Below are 23900 nucleotides of genomic sequence, written 5' to 3'. Positions count from 1 at the left end.
ATGAGATAGACACAATAAGAATAACTTTCCTATCAGAATTGGAAAAGATTGAACATTTAATATGGCCCCAGATTTTTAACTTGAAAAACTGGGCTTCTGAGATAAAGAATATAGGTAAAGGAATACATTTATGGAAACTTTTATAACTTCATTTTGGGTTTATTTAGTTTGAAGTGTCTTTAGGGTATTTAGGTAAAGATATTTAGTATGTGAATCTGAATCTCAGGAGATTTCAGCTAGTTGTGTGAGTTATCTACTGCCACAATAATGCTACATAATAAAACATCCCAAATATGTTTAGCTTTTAATATAAGAATTATCTCTCTAGCTCATAATTTTGTGGGTCATCAGTAAAGATTGGGCTTATCTGGGAAGATCTGATTTCACCTGGGCTCTTTCATATATCTGTTTTCAGGCCAAGCCGCTGTGTATCTCATCTTCTGGTAGTGTCATTGGAGTGCCTTCAAAATCTTCCACATGTCTCATCCTCTACATGTTTCTCACATTCCTCCCACAGGGTAGGCTGGATGTGTTCTCACAAAGAGGCTCAGGCACAAAGACAAGCAAGCTCAACTATACAAGAGAACCAACAGACTTGTGCATATTCTCTTGAGGACTAGGCTTGAATGGGCATACCATAATTCCCTTCTCATTCTATTGGCCAAAGCCCAGAGTGAAAGAGGGTGGGGACTACAAAGTAACAAGGTCAAAGGCTTGGATACAGGAAGAGGTGGAGAATTGAATCCATTTTTGCATTCTATCATTTCCTATGGATAGAGTGACCGTCATCCAGGTTTGCCCAGAAAAGTCCCAGTGTATTCCTGTTATCTTTATAGAACTATTAATAGCACCCCCCTTACTCTAAAAATTGCTCCAATTTGAGTGATATATTATATGGAAGCCCTACATTGTGGGGGTTGATTAGGAATAGATGAACTAATTGGAGCAGAATGTTCAATGGGAGGAGAAGAGACTCTTGATTTATGATTAGAGTCTATGAAGGAGGTGCCAGGGAGCAGGATATGAGCCAGGACAGAATGGATCTGAGGAAGCCAGGAAAAAAAGAGATGCGTGAAACAGAGTAAATGAGAAAGTCAGCACCACCGAAGTGTAAGATAAGATATAGAGTGAATATGTCCATTGCATTTGACAACTTAGAAGTGTTTGGAACACAGTGAAGAGGGTTCAGAAGAGTGATTGAAGTAGATTGAAGAGTAGACTCTCTTCTTGCTCTCATGCTGATTTAACATTGAAACTTTTTGTCTCTTCTGGGCCTTAGATTTAAAACAAGAGGGACTGGTCTCTGAGGAATAATGTCCTTAGAGTGCTACCATTCTCAGGGTCTGAAAACTAAATACCAACTCCAGACTAAAACCATACATGCAAGAACAAAGACCTATAGCTTATATTTCTTCCATATCTATCATTTTGACACTAAATAAAAATGGGCCTGATGTGTATTCATTAGGAATTATTATCATTTTATTTTATTATGACTGTAAATTTATTTTTTCTCTGTATTTGATGTCTTTGGTTGACATAAAACTCAATAAGACCTACTGTAGTTACATTAAATTATTAACCAGGTTATTATTTTAAAACATTGGGGAAGCTATGATAGCTCAGCCTGATACGAAACCCTAACTGAGGCTATGAAAATAAGACACCTTTAAGGCTTGTCAAGATATTTTTGACATTTGTCCTAACTTTAATGATGCAAATACGATAATACCAACATCCCCAGTAGAGAGTTTACTTTAAAAATCTTTGCAGATTTGACATTGTGTGAAAGTTTCCAACTACAGGCAGGTGCAGCCTTAATGGCAGTAAATGACATTAACTTTTTTGAATAACAAAACCCTGCATTTCAAGTTTAGGAACATTGCTTTCAGTAATTTGAAACTTCAAGGATAACTAATTGACTAACACATAAAAGGACAGAAAATCTGACTAGTATTTACTTTGCAACAGAAAAGAAAACAGAAAACAAAAGGAAGAGAAGAAACATAATCTTTATGTAGTTGAATCTTTTTCTTGGCTGCTTCTTACCTTTTGCAAACCTATTTTGTGTGAGTGAACATCAAATTCCCTTTGGGATTCTCAATTTCATTAATTTTATCAATAAAAATAGCCTTCTTGTGGAGAAAGGAATAAATCACATATAAATGAAATTCAAGAGATTACACCAGGAGCAGAGCTTTTACCTTGACTAATCCAATAGCTTTGGCCAAATATCTCAATGTCAGAAGCATTGTAAGTATTCTACAAGGTATGTCTGGCAAAGAGAAATCAATAACAAAGTATTGGATTTGATTAAAATGTTTACTTTTCCCCTCCACCCTTCTCCTTCCAAAGATAAATAGCCCTTTCCCATAACTAATATGATCTCTGTTATAGTTATTGGCTGGTCTTGTTTCTTATCATAGTACCCCAGGCCTTAGAACTCATTTCTGAATCGTGTACTTTTCTGCCACTGCATAATTTCAATGTTGGGGTTTGTGCTCTGATGTCATGGCATGTGTCACTAAGCTTGCAGGCTCAGCGGCCATGACTCAGGGGCCCAGCCGCTCCGCGGCATGTGGGATCTTCCCGGACCGAGGCACAAGCCCGTGTCCCCTGCATCAGCAGGCAGACTCTCAACCACTGCGCCACCGGGGAAGCCCAGATTCTGACAACTTTTTAATGCATTTTATAATTTTTATAAAAGAGGCAACATGCTTAGCAAGATAATTCAGATCAAGTTTGCTCAGCTTAAATGTAGTTAAGTCTTCTCAATCATTTTGCTCATCAAAGGCTCTTGGATATCATAGAAAATTCCAGAAAACTGACCATGATATTTATCTATCACCTCAAGGCCTTTACATAGTCTCTTTTTTCTGCTTGAAATATTCACTAGACTCTCTCCCCCCACCCCGACCCCCTCATCGTTTACATAGCTAACTCTTAATTTGTTTTCAGGGCTAAGTATCTTAGTCAGTTTAGTTCTGCTATAACAAAATTACCATAGACTGGGTGGCTTAAACAACAAACATTTATTTCTCAGTCTGGAGATCTCAGTCTAAGATCAAGGTGCTGGTAGATAGGATGTCAGGTGAGAGCCTACTTCCTGATTTGCAGATGGCCATATTCTCATTGTATCCTCACATGGTAGCAAAGAAGAAGCAAGCTATGTTCTGTCTCTTCTTATAAAGGCACTGTTTCCATTCATGAGGGTTCCAACCTCACAACCTACTTACCTACCAAAGGCTCCATCTCCAAATACAATCACATAAGGGGTTAGGATTTCAACATCTGGATTTTTGGTGGGGGTGGGGACTCAAACAGTCAGTCTGTAGCACCAAGTTTCAAAGTCACTATTAAGGGCATTCCCTGATCTTCCCAGATTAGTATAATTTCCCAGATATAGTTTTTCACTTAATATCTCCTTATCAGCATTCATCACACAAGAGATTTTTTAAAAAGAATACCTGTGTTCTCTGCTGGATTGTGAACTCTGGGATAATAGGGCTGGGAATCATACTGCTCACTTCTATATTCCCAACATTTTGTGGCACTAAAAAATATTTGCCATCATACTAATGTTATAGTTGCTATTTTAAGACATCATGGTCTAATTTATGGATCATGACAAAAACTGCCTTACTTTTATGCCTGCCTCCCTTAAGTCCATATTGTCCAGCCCTGACTGATTTGTTATCCTAAAACACTGCTATCTATCACGTTATATTCCAGTGCAACTACTCTGTCACTATCTGTTGTTTCTGGCAACAACAACAAAAAAGAGATAAAGAGAGAAAAGATGATTCTCTTCAGAATAACAGTCAAGGACCTCCATAATTTGGCTCAGATAAATTTTCTGATTTTGGCACACCCCTTTTCTCCAACACAATGCTTAGTCCTGGCCAAAGTACCTAAGAAACTGGATACAAAATACTTAATCCTGCTCTTGGACTTTATTTTGACTTTTTACCCTGTTCCTTACTCACTTTGGATGCTCTCCACCTTCTCATTTGTCCATCCAGAGCCTTCCCCATTTTGAAGTCCAGGCTCATCTCACACCTTCTACAAAGCAGAAGGTTCAGTCTGCTTTGGACAGACCAGTCTTCAGTGATTTCTCTTTCTGTTCAATTTCCATTAAATATTACTATTTTAGTTATGTTTCTATCCCATTTTACCATTTACCATAAAGGAATATTTTATTTGTCCTTTATCATCTCCATACTTCAAAGGTTTGAAAAACTAAATGATAAACAAACACAGAAAATATATATATATATATAAACAAAGAATAGTTTTCCTTGTAAAAATTAACTGATAATTCATGACTGTAAATGCATACTCTTGAACAACATAGTATTAAAATGGTATTGACATGCTATAACAGTTAGTTGATATAATTTAAGGAAAAGAAGACATTGGAGAAGCTCAGAGATAGTGAAGATTAATATGAATCAAACAGCATCTCTCCCCTTTTGCTGGTTAAAAATAAACAAAATCTGGAATATTGTACATGCAAAGCAATTCATTAGCTGCCATTGAAAAAATGAAATGCTTGTAACTTCTTGACATAAACTTTAGAAAAGTGTAGCTAAAGAAAGAAAGGAAGAGATTGTGTAGGAACATTTGAAGTTTCTAGTGCTTGCCTCAATCCTACCCACATTAGTGGGAAAGGTAAATTAGAATGTATTAAGACTTCTCAACAATAACGCTCAATTTGGATATATGCAAATTAAAGGAGAGTCTAGGCAGCTAGGAAAAAATAATAGAAAAGTTGTAAGTGCAGAAGTAACTTTCTACTACCATAGGTTTTCTTTAAGTGTAGGAGAAACAACTAGAAGCTCTTCATCTTCCAGGGCCCCATATAAATTAGTAGGAAGAGTCTGGGTCATGCTATCCCTTAGGGAAAACAGTACTCTAGATTAAAGAGAATAAATGGTTATAAGAAACATTTTTTAAAATCAGAAACAAAAGAGCAGTTCCCAAACTGCTCCTCAAATGAAAACTCACATGATCCAGTTAAGTTGACCACCTCCACACACAAGCATGCAGACACAAACACACACACAGATTTTAGTGGTATACCAGTGAAAAATATAAAATCCTTAGCTCTTAAACTATATTGGAAGGGAAGACAAATAGATCTCAAATAAATAGGCAACGGAGTAAAGGGGAATTCACTCTCACCATATCAAAGCAAAATAACTTATAAGAAAAAATACACAGCTAAAAATAAATTTTAACCATTCAAGGGAGTGCTAATATAAAAATGAATTATATTCCAAGAAAGCTTGCAACAATCACTAACTGCAGAGAAAATAGGAAAACAATTTTAAAAGTTGGGGAAGAAATAACAGATGTGGAGGACATAAACAAATGTCACAACATAAGTATAATTGGTGTCACTGACATGAAAGAGAAAGTATATACATAGATATAAAAAAATATTTCTTACTGTTGAGTTTGAAGGTTTCTTTGTATATTTTCAGTAGCAGTCCTTTAACAAATGTGTCTTTTGCAAATATTTTTCCTACTCTGTTGATTCTCTTGACATTGTCTTCCACAAGGCAGAAGTTTTTAATTTAAAAAAAATATAGCTTACCTATTATTTCTCTCATGGATCATTTCTTTGGTATTGTAAAAAGGCATCACTATGACCAAGGTCATCTATATTTCCTCCTATGTTACCTTATAGGAGTTTTTATAGTTTTACATTTTACATTTAGGTCCATAGTCCATTTTGAGCTAACTTTTGTGAAGGATGTAAGATCTGTGTCTAGATTCATTTTTCCGTATGTAGATGTCCAGTTGTTCGAACACTATTTGTTGAAGAGACTATCTTTGTTCCATTGTATTGTCCTTTCTCCTTTATCAAAGAGAAGTTAACTGTATTTATGGGGGCCTATTTCTGGGCTTTTTCTTCTGTTCCATTGATTTATTTGTCTATTCTTTCACAAATATCACACTTCCTTGATTACTATAGCTTTAGTGTAAGTCTTGAAGTCAAGTAGTGTCAGTCTTTCAACTATGTTCTTCTCCTTCAATATTGTGTTGGCTCTTCTGGGACATTTGCCTCTCCATATACTTTAGAATCAGCTTGTCCATATCCACAAAATCATTTCCTGGGATATTGATTGTGATTGCATTGAATCTATAGATAAGTTGGGAAGAACTGACATCATGACAATATTCAGTCATCCTTTCTCTAAACATGGAATATTTATCCATTCGTTTAGTTCTTTGATTTCATTCATCAGAACTTTGTAGTTTTCCTTGTATAGATCTTATACACATTTTGTTAGATTGATACCTTAGTATTTCATTTTTTCGGGGGTGACCAGTATATTTTTAAATCATGTTTTCTTAAGAGTATTTATGAATTTTGACATACTATCATTAACTTTTAGATTGCTATTTTTCTTTCTAGTTTAATTTTTATTTTTGTAAATATAATTTTACATATACAAAAATATAAATTAAAAAGCATAAAACAATTTTACTTTGACTCTTTGTGATATTAATGGGCCATCAGTAAAACTTTCAAATAGTGCCAATATAAATAAAAATTTTAAATCTATGGGAACTTTGAATAGGGACTAAAATAAGCTTGTCATTGTATGTATATGTCCCCAAATGTGTCAATTCTCTTATTAGCCAGAGAGTAGTATAATATTTCAGTAATAGTTTACAGTATTCCAAGTACTTTTGTCATTGTGATGTTTGGGGACACCAAGCGTATCATCCAGGTATACAGATCTATAGGTAGAGTCATTCTGGGATGATCTGACCTAAATTGACACAAGTCCAGTGTGCAGTTGATCTGTAGGAGTAACTAAAATTCATATTCTTCTAGTTATTTTTTTAAATTTATTTTATTCAAGTATAGTTGATTTACAATATGTTAATTTCTGCTGTACAGCAAAGTGATTCAGATATATGTATCTTCTTTTTCATATTCTTTTCCCTTATAGTTTATCACAGGATATTGAATATAGTCTCCTATGCTCTACAGTAGGACCTTGTTGTTTATCCACTCTATATATAATAGTTTGCAATCCCAAACTCCCAATCCATCTCTCACCATGCCCCCAACCCACCTTGGCAACCACAGTCTGTTCTCTATGTTTGTGAGTCTGTTTCATAGATAAGTTCATTTGTGTCACGTTTTAGATTCCACATGTAAGTGATATCATATGGTATTTGTCTTTCTCTTTCTGACTTACTTCACTTAGTATGATAATCTCTAGGTCCGTCCATGTTGCTACAAATGGCATTATTTCATTCTTTTTTATGGCTGAGTAATACTCCTTTGTGTATATATAAAACACATCTTCTTTATCCATTCATCTGTGGATGGACATTTAGGTTGTTTCAATGTCTTGGCTATTATGAATAGTGCTGCTATGAACAGAGGGGTGCATGTATCTTTTTGAATTATAGTTTTGTCTGGATATATGCCCAGGAGTGGGATTGCTGGGCCATATGGCAACTCTATTTTTAGTTTTTTGAGGAACCTCCATACTATTTTCCATAGTGGCTGCATATATTCTTCTACTTTAGATGAAACATGTTTAGAATTCCTTAGTTGTTATTTAAAGAAAATAAAGTAATTAAAAATAATACAGCTGTGTGTAATTTGGTGTAATGAATAGTACATTATTAACAATGAAGCATGTTTGGCTATGCTTTACAGCCAAATTTGAATACCAGTATCCCCACAGTAACTGCACAATAATAATAATAATAATCATGTACCATTTGACTCTGGTGCTGCTTCTTCTGCCCACTCTGTTTCCATAGTCTTTACTTTGGATCTTGCAGTAGTTTGCCAAACTTCCTCATCACTTTCTCCACCCAATTATTTTATATCTAAGACTTTGTTGTGTTTTTGAATATCTTTAAAAATATTTTTCCTTTTTTTTTTTCTACATCCACATGCGTTTCCTTAAGCTTTCAGCATTATATCAATACTATTTTATTTTCTAGAGATTTCGCCCTCCAAGAGCCATGCTGTCTGTTGTTAGTCTCAGGCTAAAGCTTGTGCTTAGCTCCAGTGGGTCACTGCCAGTCAGAGCTCATTGCACACTATGCTTATCCATATATGATGGATGATGAACATCTAATTTCTAATTCCAGCTTCTGCTGTAGCTAACTGTTCCATAGCCAGTAATTTAGTCCTTACATGGAGTGATGGCACAGTGGGAGTTCACATTTATTCTGTGAACAAAACCTCATCTTATCTGCAAGAAAAAGCTGACTTCCTGGAAGATAGCAAGAAGAGCAATCATCCTTTTAAAAAACAATGCCTTTCCTGCCCCTGAGTTACTTTTTATTATTATTATTATTTCTTTAAATCAGTGTGCCCCATGCAAATGACAACTCCTTAAAGAGTATTATACAGAGATACACAAAGTTTACTTCTTAATGCCCACAACTGCTCTGTGGGTTATATTTTGGCAAACATCCTTAGTTTAATCCATACTAGGGAGTCACGGTAGAAAGGTATTATTTCTTCCTTTTACAGATGAGAATACTAGTCTCCAGAAAGACTGTTTGTTTCATAAGCAACTAGGCTTTTAATTGGCAAAGATGTGATTAGAACATAAGAGTCTAATTTCTGCTAATATTCTAGTTTAACCTATTTCCAGAACAATCAAGAGCTGTTGAGTATGAAATTTAATACATCTAAAGGATTTTTTTAACTTATAAAATTTGAGGTGTAGAATTCACAGAGAAAATAAACTAATATCTATCCTGCTTGTTGTTAATTCCTTGGTAAATGGTACAGCCCTGGTGAAGAATATCCGATCTGTGAAGGCTTGGCAAATTCAGGTGAAATTTGTGCTGTTTTTCCAGTGTTTATGAGAAATGTGATGGAAAATTTCCTGAGATCATATTTATGTTCCCCTATCCACACCACTGATTTTATGGTGGAACAGATGACACTCCCAGAAAGATCAGCAAAACATTTTGGGGATTATGAGATCTTTGGAAATTAGAGAACTTGGGGATATATGTGTTGTTACTATTACTTCTTTCCCTTATCACACTTGCAGGGATGGAGGGACAAGATTGGTGAACAGCCTGCTTTGTACATGATTTAAGTTAATGGAGTTTGGATTTCTGAAAAGTGATTTTATAAACCGAAATGCTCAATTGGGTTCCCAGGTAGAAATGCAGTATAGCTCAGAATATTAGAAACGGGTTTGTTTATCCTGAAACAAACTGATTGTCAAGAGAACTTCAACCTGAATATAAGCCTGGTCATTAAAAAAAAAAAAAAAATCTGTCATGGAAAGGAAAATAGCAATTTGTATGTGAAACATGAGAAGTAATAAAAGAATAAGAGTATCTAATGCCTCAGAGAATGGGAAATAAGCAAAGTGAACCACATATTTTAATTATGTGGAAATACATATGATCTTAAATTTATTACCAAGATTTAAAGAGATAGGATGCAAGATTGGAATAGAATAATGGAGATACATGCCTTATTCGATAGAAATAGACCAATTTGAGTCAAGGTAGGGTAGATGTACAGCTTCTTAGATCCCTGTGTACCTCTAAAGTGGAAGTGGCATGGAGAAGAATATTTGGGTGATAAAGAAGGTGAGTAGCATGTCATCCTAGGGCATGATAGATTTCCTCCTCTACTCTGAAAGCTATTGAGTAAAAGTAGAATTATTTGAATTCTGAATGATGCCAAGGATTATTACTAACTTTAATGAGGTGGGGGAAGAAGACTTTTTAACAGAGCTGCTCAAGACCAAATAAACTGAGTTTCCTGTTACCAGAAGTTTTAAATAGAGGCTGGGCAATAAAATAATATAAAATTAATAGAAATAATTAAAATGAGAGATGTGTGAGTGGATTAGATAGATTTAAGGAGTCTTCCAGCCTGGAGATTCTAGAATTCCATGATACATGAATTCACTTTCGTCAAGCTAGTTTTGACTATATCTTAATTGTCCCTATAATACTGCCAATTATGGAAAACACCTTATTTTGTACCAGAAACAAAGGCACTGCTTCTTCTAGAACCATAGAAATATCCTGATCATTTGTATTCATTGTAAGGATTTCAGCCAGTGTGGCTTTGGCAGATGTGGATCATGAGAAAACCTTATTCCAAGGTTGAATGTTCCTTCCCAGAAATGCGAGGAAAATTGTTTTCTAATTGTACTTTCCAAACTGGATGTGGAGAATAATTATTTCGAAAATACGATCCCAGTTTCAGTTAGAAATTTCACATGTCTGTGTAAAGCAATCCTCTTTACTACATTTCTTATCTTATTGCAGCTTTGTGCAACAACTCTTGGTGCCAAAGCAGAGGCTGCTAAGAAAGTATTTCATTCTGTATTTAGTCTTTTGCTTCAGGTGATGAAATACGTTGTCCTGCCTCTGTTGACCTTGAATATTTTTGCCAGATCAATTCTCCAAAGACTTGAACTCAGGATCACACCTGCATGTTTTGGTTACCATGTATTCCTGAAAGTCAGGAAAGAGTCCATTGAAAAATTGTGCATTTCAGGATTTTTACTGACTCAGATCAGAGGTTAAAAGAAGGTAAGGTAACAAAGCAGCATCATCACAGAGGGCTTTCCACTGGAAAAATGGCATATCCTCATTATTACAGTTTAGACTTGGAACAATCTTTTAGCTAAGTGGACAACGCAAGTGTTAGACTGAGACTTTATCTTGAGAATCATTTACCAGAATCTGGGAATGACTATAATTATACAAAGCATAGATCTCAAAATAATTAAGTTCTGTAATCAAGTGCCAGCCGCTATGGGAAATCACTATCAATTCTCTAACATCTTTTCTGCTCTTCCCCCAGCAATCTGGTTCTTGTCATGTTCCCAGAGTTATCATCTTAAAATTGTTATCTGACTGCTTTTCCAACTCCTCTTAAAACCCTTTCATTTCTCCTCATAGCCTACAGATGAAAACTCTTTAAGGCTGTAGGAAGGATCTTTTGTTATATGACCATTTTTTATCTATTTAGACAATATTTTCCATTACTCTTCTCTTCCTGAAAGCAAAATACGTAACAGTCTCTGAATATCCCACAGTTTACACATGCTGAACACTCATCCTTTTTTCTTTACTATTTTCACCTTGTGGACACCTGCTTATACATATAGATACTGTTCAAATGTTTGCCTTTTTAAAGACTTCATGACCATCTCCCAAGTAGAAAACTGATTACACCCTTCTCTGTCCTCTCTCACTGTATCCTGTATATTATATATTAAATTATTTATGAAAATATTATAATTACTTGGTTATATATTTGTGTAAGCTGTTAGACCATGAGGTCCTTGAAGGCAAGGTTTATTTCAATTATCTTTAGATCCCCAGTGCATAGTACATTTTGAGATTTTTGCATTATATTTCGTATCATGCATTTTCAAAAGAAATGTAGAAAAATTGCAACTATAAGAAGATAATGTTTTTGAGAGATAATTAGGGTGAAGGATAATTTAGAATAGGTAAAATAACATGAAGCCAGGAGTCAAGTTAATACATAAAATGCATGTACTCTACCTTAAATACTTTCTATTAAAAGTTGGCTATATGGACATTCATTCCTTAATAAAAGCCATAATATAATGTTATTTTCTTTAATTGCTAAAGGAGGGCTTCAACTTTTGGGGCCTAAGTATTCTAACAGTCAACACAAATTAGACCTAGTCCGCCATGGAATTTTCATTGTCAATAAGAGAAATCTCCTCAAGCTGTTCAGCAGCAATGCAATGGCTCCTGCTATTAAGGCCTGAATGACATTTCAACACTGGGTCCATGTTAAGAGTATATGATACTCTAGTGTAATATATAATCTATTGAACAATAGCCTCAACAATAACCTTTCAATGATACAGATTTTCATAGTGCTGTGCCTTTTAACTATCCTTACTCTCGTGCAGTAGAACAAAACCACAGTCAACTCAGTAAAAGCAATTCTATGGTGGTGAAGGGGAAGAGGAGAAAGTGATCTCTGAATATACAAACTTCTAACTCTTGTAACTTAATCCAAAGAAACAATGTAAAGAATTTGAGAAATATGTGTACTTTATATCCTTCATATCCTTGGTAAATAGAGGATCCTCAGAAGCAACTGAATAAGTTAACGAACTTAAAAAAAAAGACAATAATCTAATTATAGCATAGAACTGGTTGAAAGAGACCCAAGTACTAGAGAATTTGGGTTGTAGAAATTTCCTCTTATGTAAGCAGACTCCGTGATGTGCAAGGCCACATTCAAATATAGAGAAGGACTGCTATACGTGGCCAAAGGAAAAAAAATATTTGATAAAGAGTTGCTTCTCTGTCCTATGGACCATGTGAACACTGGGCCAGAAATAGACAAAATATTTGGAAATAGAGAGGTCTTGACTCTGGTGATATGAGAAAGAGGCCTGGTTCCTTGTCTGAATGAAAATGAGACATCTCCTGGAACTTTGTGAGAAGAGGGGCAGTAGCTGGGTCTTCACATTCTAGGCTCAGAGAGATGGTACTTTAAATAAAATTTTTTATTTTAATCCCACCATTGCAAGATGGTAGGATTGAGGCTATTAGTAAATATAATTGTCCCTCTGTATCCACTGGGGGATTGGTTACAGGACCTCCACAGATACCAAAATCTGCAGATACTCAATATAATATAATATAATAATATAAAATGGCACAGTATTTACATATAACCTATGATCATCTTCCTATATTCTTTAAATCATATCTAGATTACTTATAATACCTAATACAATGTAAATGCTATGTAAATAGTTGCCAACATGCAGCAAATTCAAGTTTTGCTTTTTGGAACTTTCTGGAGTGTTTTTTTTCAAATATTTTGGATCCACAGTTGTTTGAATCTGTGGATGTGGCACCCACAAATACAGAGGGCCAACTGTAATATGTTTCTGTAAGAACTAGATTCAGACAGGATGTGGAATCCAACTTAAAAGCATTGATTATCTGTGAATATATTAAACAGCACAGAACTAGGTAAAGCAGAGGCACACAAAACTTTGAGGGCTTAAAGGGAACAAATAATAGACAAGAGAAATCAGTAAAATATACAGTTAATAGTAAGTGCTACTGAAAACAAGACAAAACAAAATAGGAAAGAAGCCTAGTATCAGAGGTTAGATTGCATTTTAGATAGGCCTCTTTGATGTGTCTTTCTGCAAAGTCCTGAAGATAGGGAAGGAACCTAGTCATTGGTTTTCTGAGAAAGAACATTCCCAGAAGGAAAAACAGTGGGTTCAAAGTCTTTGTGTAGCTAGAGTAGCGAGGGAGGAGGAGAGTGTTATGAGAGGGAATTAGTGGTAACTAGGCATGTGATGGGTGGATCGTGTAGGGCCTTATTTTGTACTTAGGATTTTGGCTTTACTCTGGGCAATGAGGAGCCATTGGAGGGTTTGAGCAGAGGAGCAGCATGAACAGGATCCTTTAGGCTTCTGTACTGAAAAAAAAGATTGTAGAGGGACGAGGCCAGAAGCAGTTAGGAGGCTACTGGTGTAATTCAGACCTAATGCTTAGAGTTTGTTACACTACCATGACTCTTTATTAAATCCCTGTTGTGATGATCCAAAGGCTCAAAGACTCTTTGACTTCTCACTAGAAATAGAAAATATATCATTTCTGCAACTAAAAGTGAGCTAATTACTTATTCACTGAATTTATTTATGTCCTGCATCTTTCCAAAGAAGGTATGAGGTGGATGGGGGAAATGCAATTTTCCTGAGGCTGTATGATAATGTTTTCAACATGGTCTGAAATTTTATATATAATAACTCAGGCAAAATTCAGAAGGAAATAATTTATTATGCCATGAAATAAAGCTTCTTTGAGAAAATAAATACCCAAATAAGATATCCCATGGTAAAATGGGGCATTAGGATCCATTTGCCTACATTGTTCTTTGTATTTATAAACCTCAAGAATTATCCATTAAAAACAGGGATTCAGCGACATTGTCATATTTGTGATTGTGTTTCATTCATTGAGTCATTGGTTCAGCAGCAATTTATTGAGAGTCCCTACATGCTAAGCACAAAGCTAGGCATTGGGGATATGGTAGGGAGTAGAAAATAGTTCCTGCCCTCATACATGTTACATTCTATTGGCAGAGAGAGACAATAAATGAAATAAGTGATATATAGCTTAATAGATTGTGATAAATGCTATAGAGAAATAAACAGTGAAGGGGAAAAGGGAGACGCAAAAAACTGAGATGATACAGTATTTTCAGTGGAATTGTCAGAGATATCCTCCATGATAAGGTGAAATTAAAGAAAAAGTTTTTAACTGAATTCATGGACCAACCCATGGGAATATCCAAGGGGGTGGCATCCTAGCTTCAGAGGAAGTGTGTGCAGAGGGGAGCATGGTTGGTGTGTTTGAAAAGCGTGGAGGGACGATGGACTGAGTTGTCTGGTACAGTGTCTGGAGCATGTGACCAACTGCGAAATGGATGAATGAGTCTCCTGTGTCTTGAAATCTCTTATCACTTAGGCTAAATTCCAAATACCTACCTCACTGTTGCCAATAAGGCCCTGAGTGGCCTGGTTCCTCCTACTTCTCAAGTCTCCATTTCTACATCTTCACTACCCCCTCCCATCCATTCCACTCCCCACCTCCTCTACCTCCCACCTCCCTCCACACTGACCTTTCAGCTTCTTGAACAAGTCATGCCTTTCTCAGGGCCTGTACCCTGCACTTTGTATTCTGTTCTACCTAGAACATTGGGCCAAAAGAAAGGGGAAAAAAAAAAAAGGAAAATATCAAATGTAGAGGTCTTGAGGTAGTTGAAAAAATTTAGATTTAATACTCTGAAAATATTTTTTTCTAGACAAAAACCTAAGGTATGCATAGAAACTTAATTTAAAAAAGAATGAGAACATCATTTAATTACCCAAGGTTATGTTTTTCACAAATATGTCACATACATACACCTATATGAATGATGACTGGAGAATACTCAGAGAAGCATGTTGGATGCAATAAGAAAACTACATAATAAAATATATAATTCACCAAATTTAAATTGATACTTGAAAGTTTGAAGGCATTCTGGGGGCATCTCTCTTATTTCCAAGATGACACCATTATTCATAATCTCCACATAAAGTTTCATAAACTAACCTACCAATTTCTATTCTTCTGCTTCTACAACCTAAAACAATAACGTAAATACAAAGGATAAAACAGAATAAAAATAACTAGTAACATGTTTGTAGTTTCATAATTCTATATTTTTTCCTCTGTACCAAGATGTCTTGCTATATGTAAACTTGTTCATACAGCCCTAAATGATATAGGCTATGCTTCTATTAACACAGATATATTTCCAGTTGAACTCTCTCCTTCCTTATTATGTATATCATTCGTGCATTTACCTAATAAATAGTATATCTTATAAACGCTGTATGACAGTTGCAGGGGAGTCTACTTGCCAGCATCTTGCCTTTCCTGTATAAACGATGGTTGAGCTAAGAATCCCATTGAAGTTTCTCGATTGACAGAGGTGAACCTGGAGCTCCAAGCAATCTACCCTCCCAAGAAAGGACAGTAGTTCTGCATCCAGCCAGGGAAAGCCTATTCTTTCCTGAATGCTCAATCCTGCCTCTCTGATTCTGCTGGAGTCTGTAATATCTGCATATAATGCCATCTTCTGTATTTGCTTTGTTTGTGATTCTTGGTTGATTCCAGATTCCTACACAAAAAAGGGTGTATCACTTGGGAGTGAAGGCAAGAACATTTGGACATGGGCACCCTTTACTTCAGAAAACCAACCAAGACCATTCTCTGTGTGGACTTGTACTTAAATCTTACTTTCCTCTTTCACAGTGCCCTCAACACCCAGCCCTAATGCAGCCAAGCAGCTCTGTATCAAAGACTAAGTAAGGGTTTAAAGTAACTTGTATGAAAGCATTAAGCCCTTTTAACTTCTGGCTTAAAGTTTGGGGGACTCTCACAAACGGGACAGTAAAAATGTATCTGAAATGTGACAATGTTTTTCAAGTAATCTAAATTCTAAATGTGAGCTTTCCTAATGTCATAATTTTATGAGCTCAGTGAAACCAAAATTAGATCTTTTACCTATACAAACACAGAAGAAGAAAATAGTTTAATTAGATTTTGGTTGTATGTTATTCTGCTACATAAAATAATACATGTGTATTCTGTGGTAATTGAGAACACTGTGACTGATAGTCCTTTTACAAATTCATATAGTACTATTGAGTAGATAGACACAGGTAGATGAGACTGCAATATAATGGTAGTAATTGGATCTCATTCCACTATTTATGGAAATGTGAGTAAACAATTTCACATAAAAACTGAACTAGAGATCCAAGAGAATCTTTTTAAAAAAAATAATCGCAAGTTTGAATGATACCTGGAATTAAAAATGTGCTGTTATAAAAGTTCTTTGATTTGATCTTCAAAACAACACTTTAAATTATACTGAGCAGAACATATCATCCATATTTTCAAATAAAGACAATGAATTTCACAAGTGTTAAATGTAAATGTGAAATGGCCTGTCCAAGGTCATGTAGGTCATCTAGCAGAGCCAGAGCGAGAAGCCAACCACATCTTCTTGTTTCTACTCTCTCCACTTCCTACTTTGTGACACAAGAGGCATTAATTTCTCTCTGTTCCACCCCTTTCTAATGAAACACATTAGCACATTTCTGTAAAAACAGGTAATTAGCATCAATCTGGAAGTTATAATATATTTAGTTCTCAAAACTGAAGTCATGTTTGACAGTAACAAACTCTAATATTTCTGCAGTTATGTGCTAAAGTCTGAAAAAGTCAATAATTTGCACAAAGAATATGGAAAAATAAGGAATAAAACAATTACAGAAAATATAAAGTATTTATAAAAACAGATGATAATTCTTGCTTACTGTTTGTAAAGTATAAATGGGCTTGACCCAACCAAATTTGATATGATTTATTTGTAGGCTGTTCATAAGCTGCAGAAAACTCATGCCTTATATAACATTTTTTATGAAAAATAATTTTCAAGAAAAATGAAAAGGATGACACTACTTTATACCTTTGTAAAATCTCTTTAGTGTATGGCTTAATAGATTGTCATATTGAAGGATGTTTTTCTATTCTTTTTTTTCAGCCTTAGCAGGGATATACTTATTTTAGTTTTTTTAAAGAACCACTTTGGTCTTTATTGATCTTCCATTTTCATAGTTGATAGCATATTTTTTCTAAACTTAAAGTCTCCTGTTTAGCAGAACAATTTTGAGGCTGTATTATTTTCATTATTAGGAGGTCAAGAAATTAAGTTGCCTTTAAAATTCTATTTTGATTTCACCTTCATAGTTTTAATATGTTGTGTTTTCATTTAGTTCTAATTATTTTTAAATATCTACTGTTATTTCTTCTTTGATATGTAAGTTATTTAAAACTGTTTTAAAAATATATGATTTTGTTATTCATTTATAACAATTGAATTGTGATGAGAAAAATATAACCTCTATGATAACAAATCTGTTCAATTTGTTAAGACTTGCTTTATGGGTTTCTATATTGTCTGTTTTTATAAATGTTCCATATATACTTGAGAAGAACGTATAGTCACTAGTTATTTGGCAAAGGCTTTTATATACAGCCATTAAGGCTGTAATTTTTATTCCTTAAAGATTCCATATCTTTTTGAATTTTGAATTAGAAAATAAATTGAGAGAGGTGCATAAATCTTTCACTTTGACAGTAGATTGGTCATTTTTGTTTCTATGGTGCTAACATTGTCACTTTTATCAGTTAAGATGCATTTAGTATTTTTATATAATTTAGTTTAAAAATCTTCCTAGGAGTGAAACATTTTATTATTTTATTTATTTACATAGGGACTATTTTTATCCCTAATAACACATTTTTGCCCTAAGGTCTTTTTTGTCTGATATTAATAGAGCTACTTCATCTTTTTTTTCCATTCCTTTTAGGCTAGGTATCTTTTTTTTTTTTAACTTTTGACCTTTTTATGTCCTAAGGAGTTTAGTGTGCCTCATGTAAACATCATGTAGCTGAACCTGTTCATTTTTAGCCAAACTGAAAAATCTTTGTCTTTTAACTTCCTGTTTAGGTTGTTTGTATTTACTGGTATTATTATGTTTCACTTTTTTTCTACTGTCTTTTCTTGTTTGTCTTCTATTCCTACCACTTATTCTAGTGCTGTATTTCTCCTTTCTTGCTTTATTTTGGATATTAAAACAAAAACCTATTTCTCGTTTTTTGTACTGGTCTAGAAGTTATGTACTCTATTCCTGTTCTTTTAGTGGTTAATCTTAACGTTTTACCATGCAGACTTGACTTCATAAAGTTTAAAATTAATCAATGTAGTGTCTTCCACAGGAATGTTATTGTCAATATTACTGTTGTTTTCTTGTTTAAATTTCTTCAAGCACTATTGATGTTATATAAGTGTTTGGATATACTGACATGTTTACCAGATTCTTTGCTCACCCTTCCTTCATTTCACATCTTCCTTCTAGGATCTGTTTTTCTCCCCCCCTTGAAATACATTCTTAGTAGTTCCCATAGGGGAGAACTGCTTTGTTTAGCTGAGGATATTTTTATTTGCCTGTCTTGAGAGGAACTTTTGATAATTCTAAAGTAACCTGATTTTCTCTTGGCTCTTTGAAGAAATTCCAGATTTGCCACTTACTAGCTCTGTGATACTGTTCAAGTGTTTTGGAGATAATAAAGCTGCCCAGACTATTCGATGCTTGTGAGGATCAAATGTATATAATGTGCTTAGTAGAGTTTCTAGCATGTGTTAAGCACTATGTAAATAAATAACGTTTCCTTCTCTTTTTTTCTCTTCTTATTTTTCTAATTATTTATATTGTTGCCTATGGTGCTCTGCAGTTGACTAAAATTTATCTAAGTGAAGATTTCTTTTTGTTTACACTGTTTATTCCACTTGGTATACATTTTTCTTCCAGAATCTGTGGTTCTACATCTTAAATTTTCAGTTTCTGTAAATTGTCAACTTGTAATTCTTTGAGTGTTGCCTGTATCCCATTTTATATCATTCTCCTCTGAGATTTTGACCAGGAAAATGTATTCTTTTTTTCTACCATCCCTATTTTTAACTTATATACTGTCATGGACTGAATGTCTGTGTCCTCCCAGGCCTCTACCCAGATTCATATTTTGAAGCTATAACCCTCAATGTGATGTTATAATGCAGTATCTTTAGACAAATGTATTGTTCAGTTTTAATATTAAAAAGTAAAAATTTTAATGGCAAACGTACAGATAAACAACAGTTGCAAAGCAAAGGACAGTTTTTAATATCTACCTATTAGTAAAGGGCTACCCTTATATAGTACTTTTTTTTAGTAATTTTTAAAATCTGCTAATTTGAAAAAGAAATAAATATCCTTTTATCACTTTAATTCAAATGTCTTCACTCTATAATCTGCTTTTCTGGCAGAATCTTTGAGCCTTCCTCTCCAGTGGTTGCTGCTCATAAAAGTTTAATTCTCTCAGCATAAAAGTAAGCAAGTAAAAGCAAGCAAGCAAAATGCTTGTCTTGATGCAAGTGCCATTACGGTCTTAGAAATTTTGGGCAACTTTTCTTCTTCATTTATAGCATCACTTCATTCATTCATTCATATATTTATTCATTCTGAAAGCATTTAATGAGCACTTCAGTTGGTTAATCATAATGCTTGATGCTGTAGAAACAGAGAGAGGAAACAGTTCCCCATCAAAAACACAAGGAAGGAGGCAGATAAGCAGTTCATTATATTCAGTGAGAGAAAAGTTACTAAGAGAACACATAGAAGGAGCAAACAATGCTGAAGGATGTGGAGAAGACGAAGGCATTGAAATTTTCTTGCAATTGATATTTTACAAAAAAAACCTAGATGTTTCTTTTCATGTCATGGACACCCACTCATTTCTTAAACTTGTTTTTGGGTCCACCACTTGAAAGCCAGTGCTTTTTTAACATCTACTAATGACTCAAATGGAAAATCCAATGACTCATTCTTAACCACCCAGCTCTTCAAAATCTTTCATCTCTCAAGATGTAGCTCCAAAGCCCTCTCATTTCTGATTCACATATTTCTTCAAAATGCAAGCTGCACTCCTGCAGCAGTTAATTAATACAAACATAAACAATGCTGGCCTACTGTTTTATGTTGTATTACGTGTTTGAAATTGTCTTAGCCCACGTCTAAATTTTCCTCATTCTGAGGTTATATCATCCACAGAGCCTAACATAGCCCTGAAACTAATGTATGTGTTAAAAAAGTGCTGTTTAGTGGATTAATCTGGAAGACTATAGAATTAATACAGAAACTGTGCAACAGCAGTTCTCTAATCAATTTGAATTACGAAACAATATAAGGAAGTATCAAATTGTGCAGACTCAAATAAGATAATAAGATTCAGGCATAAAGATATGTCCTTAAAAGTAAAAATAACTCAGACACACACACAAGTTATTCACAGAATACAACCATTCATAATAAATTAACTGCAAGTTGATTTTTTTAACAGATTACTTTTTTATGTTCTTGCAAATAGTGGCAACAAGTTGGCTACTTCAAGTGGTGACACTACAGTTAAATTATGGGACCTGTCTAAAGGCAATTGCATTTTGACCTTCGAAGGACACACCCATGCAGTATGGTCCTGCACGTGGCACTCCTGTGGTGATTTTGTGGCTTCCTCCTCATTGGATACAACTAGCAAAATCTGGGATGTTAATAGGTAAGAAGTACTTTGAACAATATTAGCACCCTATGTTGATAAATATACATGGATAAATTATCCCCCAGTGGGAAATTAAAAGAAAAACCCTGTTAATTATAAAACTATAGAGTTACTTAAATAATCTCTGTAAAATCCATTTCTAATTCCATTAATCTCTGTTGATGTAATGAGTTCTTTCTAAATGTAGGTTCAAGATCAAGCCTATGTAATCAGATTAGAATTGCTTCATTGGGAAGCTGTTTTAAGCAAGATAGAGACAAAGACTTATTTTAAAGAGTTAGATTTTTCGTTCTCCCCTCCATAGGTCTGCTGTCTCTCTGGATTGTCAAACCAACAATTCAGTAGGCATGAAGATGACAGAAATAATTGTTTGCTTTTCACTAAATTTTGATATATTATAACATTTCTCAAATTAAATGCTTCTTGGCAATTCACAAATTGTAAGAATTAATCCAATTTATGGTAAGCAAAGTCCTATACAATACCATATGCTTTGATCTTAATTCCAGAGAGACAAATTTATTATATTTTTGCTATCAAAATACCTGTATTTTATATTTTTGGATGATTATTCCATCCTGTTAGGTATACAAATAAGATAAAAAGAGCTGGTATCCAATACCCTGATTGCTTCAGCTAACTGAGGGATTGAAGATCATCAGTCAGATTTCTGATCACTTTAATATTTTAATCCATGCCCAGATTCCAAATATAAGTGATAGTGACTCCTCAAATTTATGTGAACAATTATCACTGAGCCATTGTAATTTATTTTGTAAGAGAAAGATGAACTTGCATTAAAGGTGGACACTATTGTTTTGGGGGTCATGGGTAAAACAGGTACCTTTAACAAACTTTCCCCACTCTTCCTTGAATCATGGATAACATATTTAGAAGAGAGAGCATGTAAGGTGCTTACAGAAAAGTCAACAGGTTTCCTGGGAGGGTTCTTTGAAAGGGTGTGCTCTGTTCTATCTGTAGTTTATCTCTTAAGGCCATGTGCCAGTCATTATGCTATTTTCTCTCAGTACCAAACTCGCCCTTCTGTATCTTTTTTGAGATGCTGGAGCTGGAACTTTACAAACCACATTTTTGCTTTGCCAGCTGACTCTGTATTAGGCTTTGGTAATAGTGGGCACCTGCAGGAGACCACAAGGCTAGGGGAGGTAGAGGGGCCTGCTTCTTCCTGTTCCCTTCCTGTGGGCTGCTTCTGGACTTGCGGTTCCAGTGGATATCCCCTAGCAGCACTTCACCTCAGCAGCATCAGTTTATTCTCATCACAGCAGCTGAATCCAGTTGACAGTTTTTCCAGTGCTGGCAGAAACAGCTGCATCATGCCGTCCATCATCAAAGACATTAGTTCCAGCAAACAGGTGCCCCCTTCTCAGAGCTCTGTGTTCCCAACTCTGCATGGCCTCTTCCAAGATGAGGAACATCAGTACTAGCAATCACATGCCCCCTCCTCAGAGGCTGAGTTTCAGCTCTGTAGTGCCCCCACCAAGGTTTTACGTTTCAATAATGCCACTGCAGTCCCTTTGTTCACTCAGTCCTATGGGTGGTAGCTCTTTCCTGCGGCGGCTTTCTCCATGATACCTTAATGTTCTTGCTTTCTCTTTATAGTCATCTAGCTAACAACTTTATGCATAGTTAACAATCCCACATATTAAATTCTTGCTGTTAAAATGTTAAGTGCAAGTTCTGTCTCCTGTCTAGACCTTGACAATTACAGAGCATTAATGGATAAATAGCATAATCCACTTGAGTTAGTGGATACAGATCACTAATGTTTGTCATATTCTGAATGAGAAAACATGGCTCTAAATAATACATTTTAAACCTATTTCTGTCTAAAATAGTGACAATCTAAGATATGTTTTAATACTCATGTGCGTACCATTTGGTTATCTGGAATAATCAATCATGTAATTCTTAATTTTATTATGTTTCTATATTATGCAACCATATTTCATAAATATTTATTATAATAGATTACTGGAATTTTTTAAAACTACTTTATTTTGGAGTATGATTGACATACAGAAAGCTGTGCATATTTAGTGTAAACAACTTGATGAGTTTGAAGATAAATATATACCCATGAAACCATTACAATCAATGCATAAACGTATCTATTGCCTCTAAAAGTTTCCTCCTGCCCTCTTTATTATTGTTATTTTTATAAGAACACTTAATATAAGATCTAGCCTATTAGAAAAATTTTAAGTATGCTAACAGTTCTGTTATCTATAGGTACTGTTTTGTACAGTAGATCTCTAGGACTTATATAAGTGAACTTTTAACATTTATCTAATTTTAATTTTTTATCACTTTTGGCTTAGATGAGGATTTTAATAGAAGACTGTGGTCCATTCTAAAATATATCTTCAAATGTCTTAATCACTCAGAGTGTTTAAATCAAACTGTGTTAAAAAAAAAAAAAAAAAAGGATTCCCAGTAGACTCAGCCCTACTTAGAATAATTTCAAACACTTTGACTTGAAAGCTTTTCTCCATAACCCTGATATCCAAATACTGTCTTCCAATTGAGACCCAGTAGATATTGATATAACAGATCAAAATTGCTTCTGATTGATGCCAAAAATCCTTTACATTTCAAATTTCCCATCAGTGTCAAGAGCTCACCGTCATCATCAGAGACAAAGAAATTATACCAGTTTTAAAGCTGAGGTAGTGGATAAATATTGACAAATAGGGAGAGATTGATTGTTTCTTTGGTGGCTATTGATAGACCTTTCAAAGTTATAATCAAAGCACGGAGCTGTAATTTATGATTGCTCATGGATCCATACTGTGTAGATATGTCTAAAACTAGTGTCTTGCTTAAAATTTTGTAGGTCATTGGAACTGGCTTAGTGACTTAAGGGGAGAGGTTATTTGCCTTGGTAAGATGATGGTGGTAGAAACTGTGCTATGCTGGGTCATACACTTATATTGGAGCCACATAGTTTTGTTTTTTAATTTATTTATTTTTTATTATTTTTTAATTTTTTATTTATTTTGTTTATTTTTGGCTGTGTTGGGTCTTCGTTGCTGCGTGCAGGTTTTCTGTAGTTGTGGTGAGCGGAGGCTACTCTTCGTTGCAGTGCGTGGGCTTCTCATTGCGGTGGCTTCTCT

The 23900-nt window shown here is 34.7% G+C and overlaps 1 protein-coding gene across 2 annotated transcripts in view; it reads left to right on the top strand.

Annotated features, from left to right (window-relative positions):
* The window catches only part of SPAG16 (sperm associated antigen 16), a gene marked incomplete at both ends in the record, with an annotated part of 885965 nt that overhangs the window by 437232 nt on the left and 424833 nt on the right, over positions 1 to 23900 (top strand). For both annotated transcript variants that reach the window (XM_082657932.1, XM_082657931.1), the window contains one exon: positions 20578 to 20763. In XM_082657932.1, the coding sequence (XP_082514058.1) occupies positions 20578 to 20763 (186 nt within the window). The remainder of the gene's footprint in view (positions 1 to 20577; positions 20764 to 23900) is intronic.

This window comes from Grampus griseus (assembly GCF_964374135.1).
Source record: "Grampus griseus genome assembly, chromosome: 7".
Lineage (NCBI taxonomy): Eukaryota > Metazoa > Chordata > Mammalia > Artiodactyla > Delphinidae > Grampus > Grampus griseus.
The sequence above is the reverse complement of the archived record's forward strand: the minus strand, read 5'-3'. Positions and strand labels throughout refer to the sequence as shown.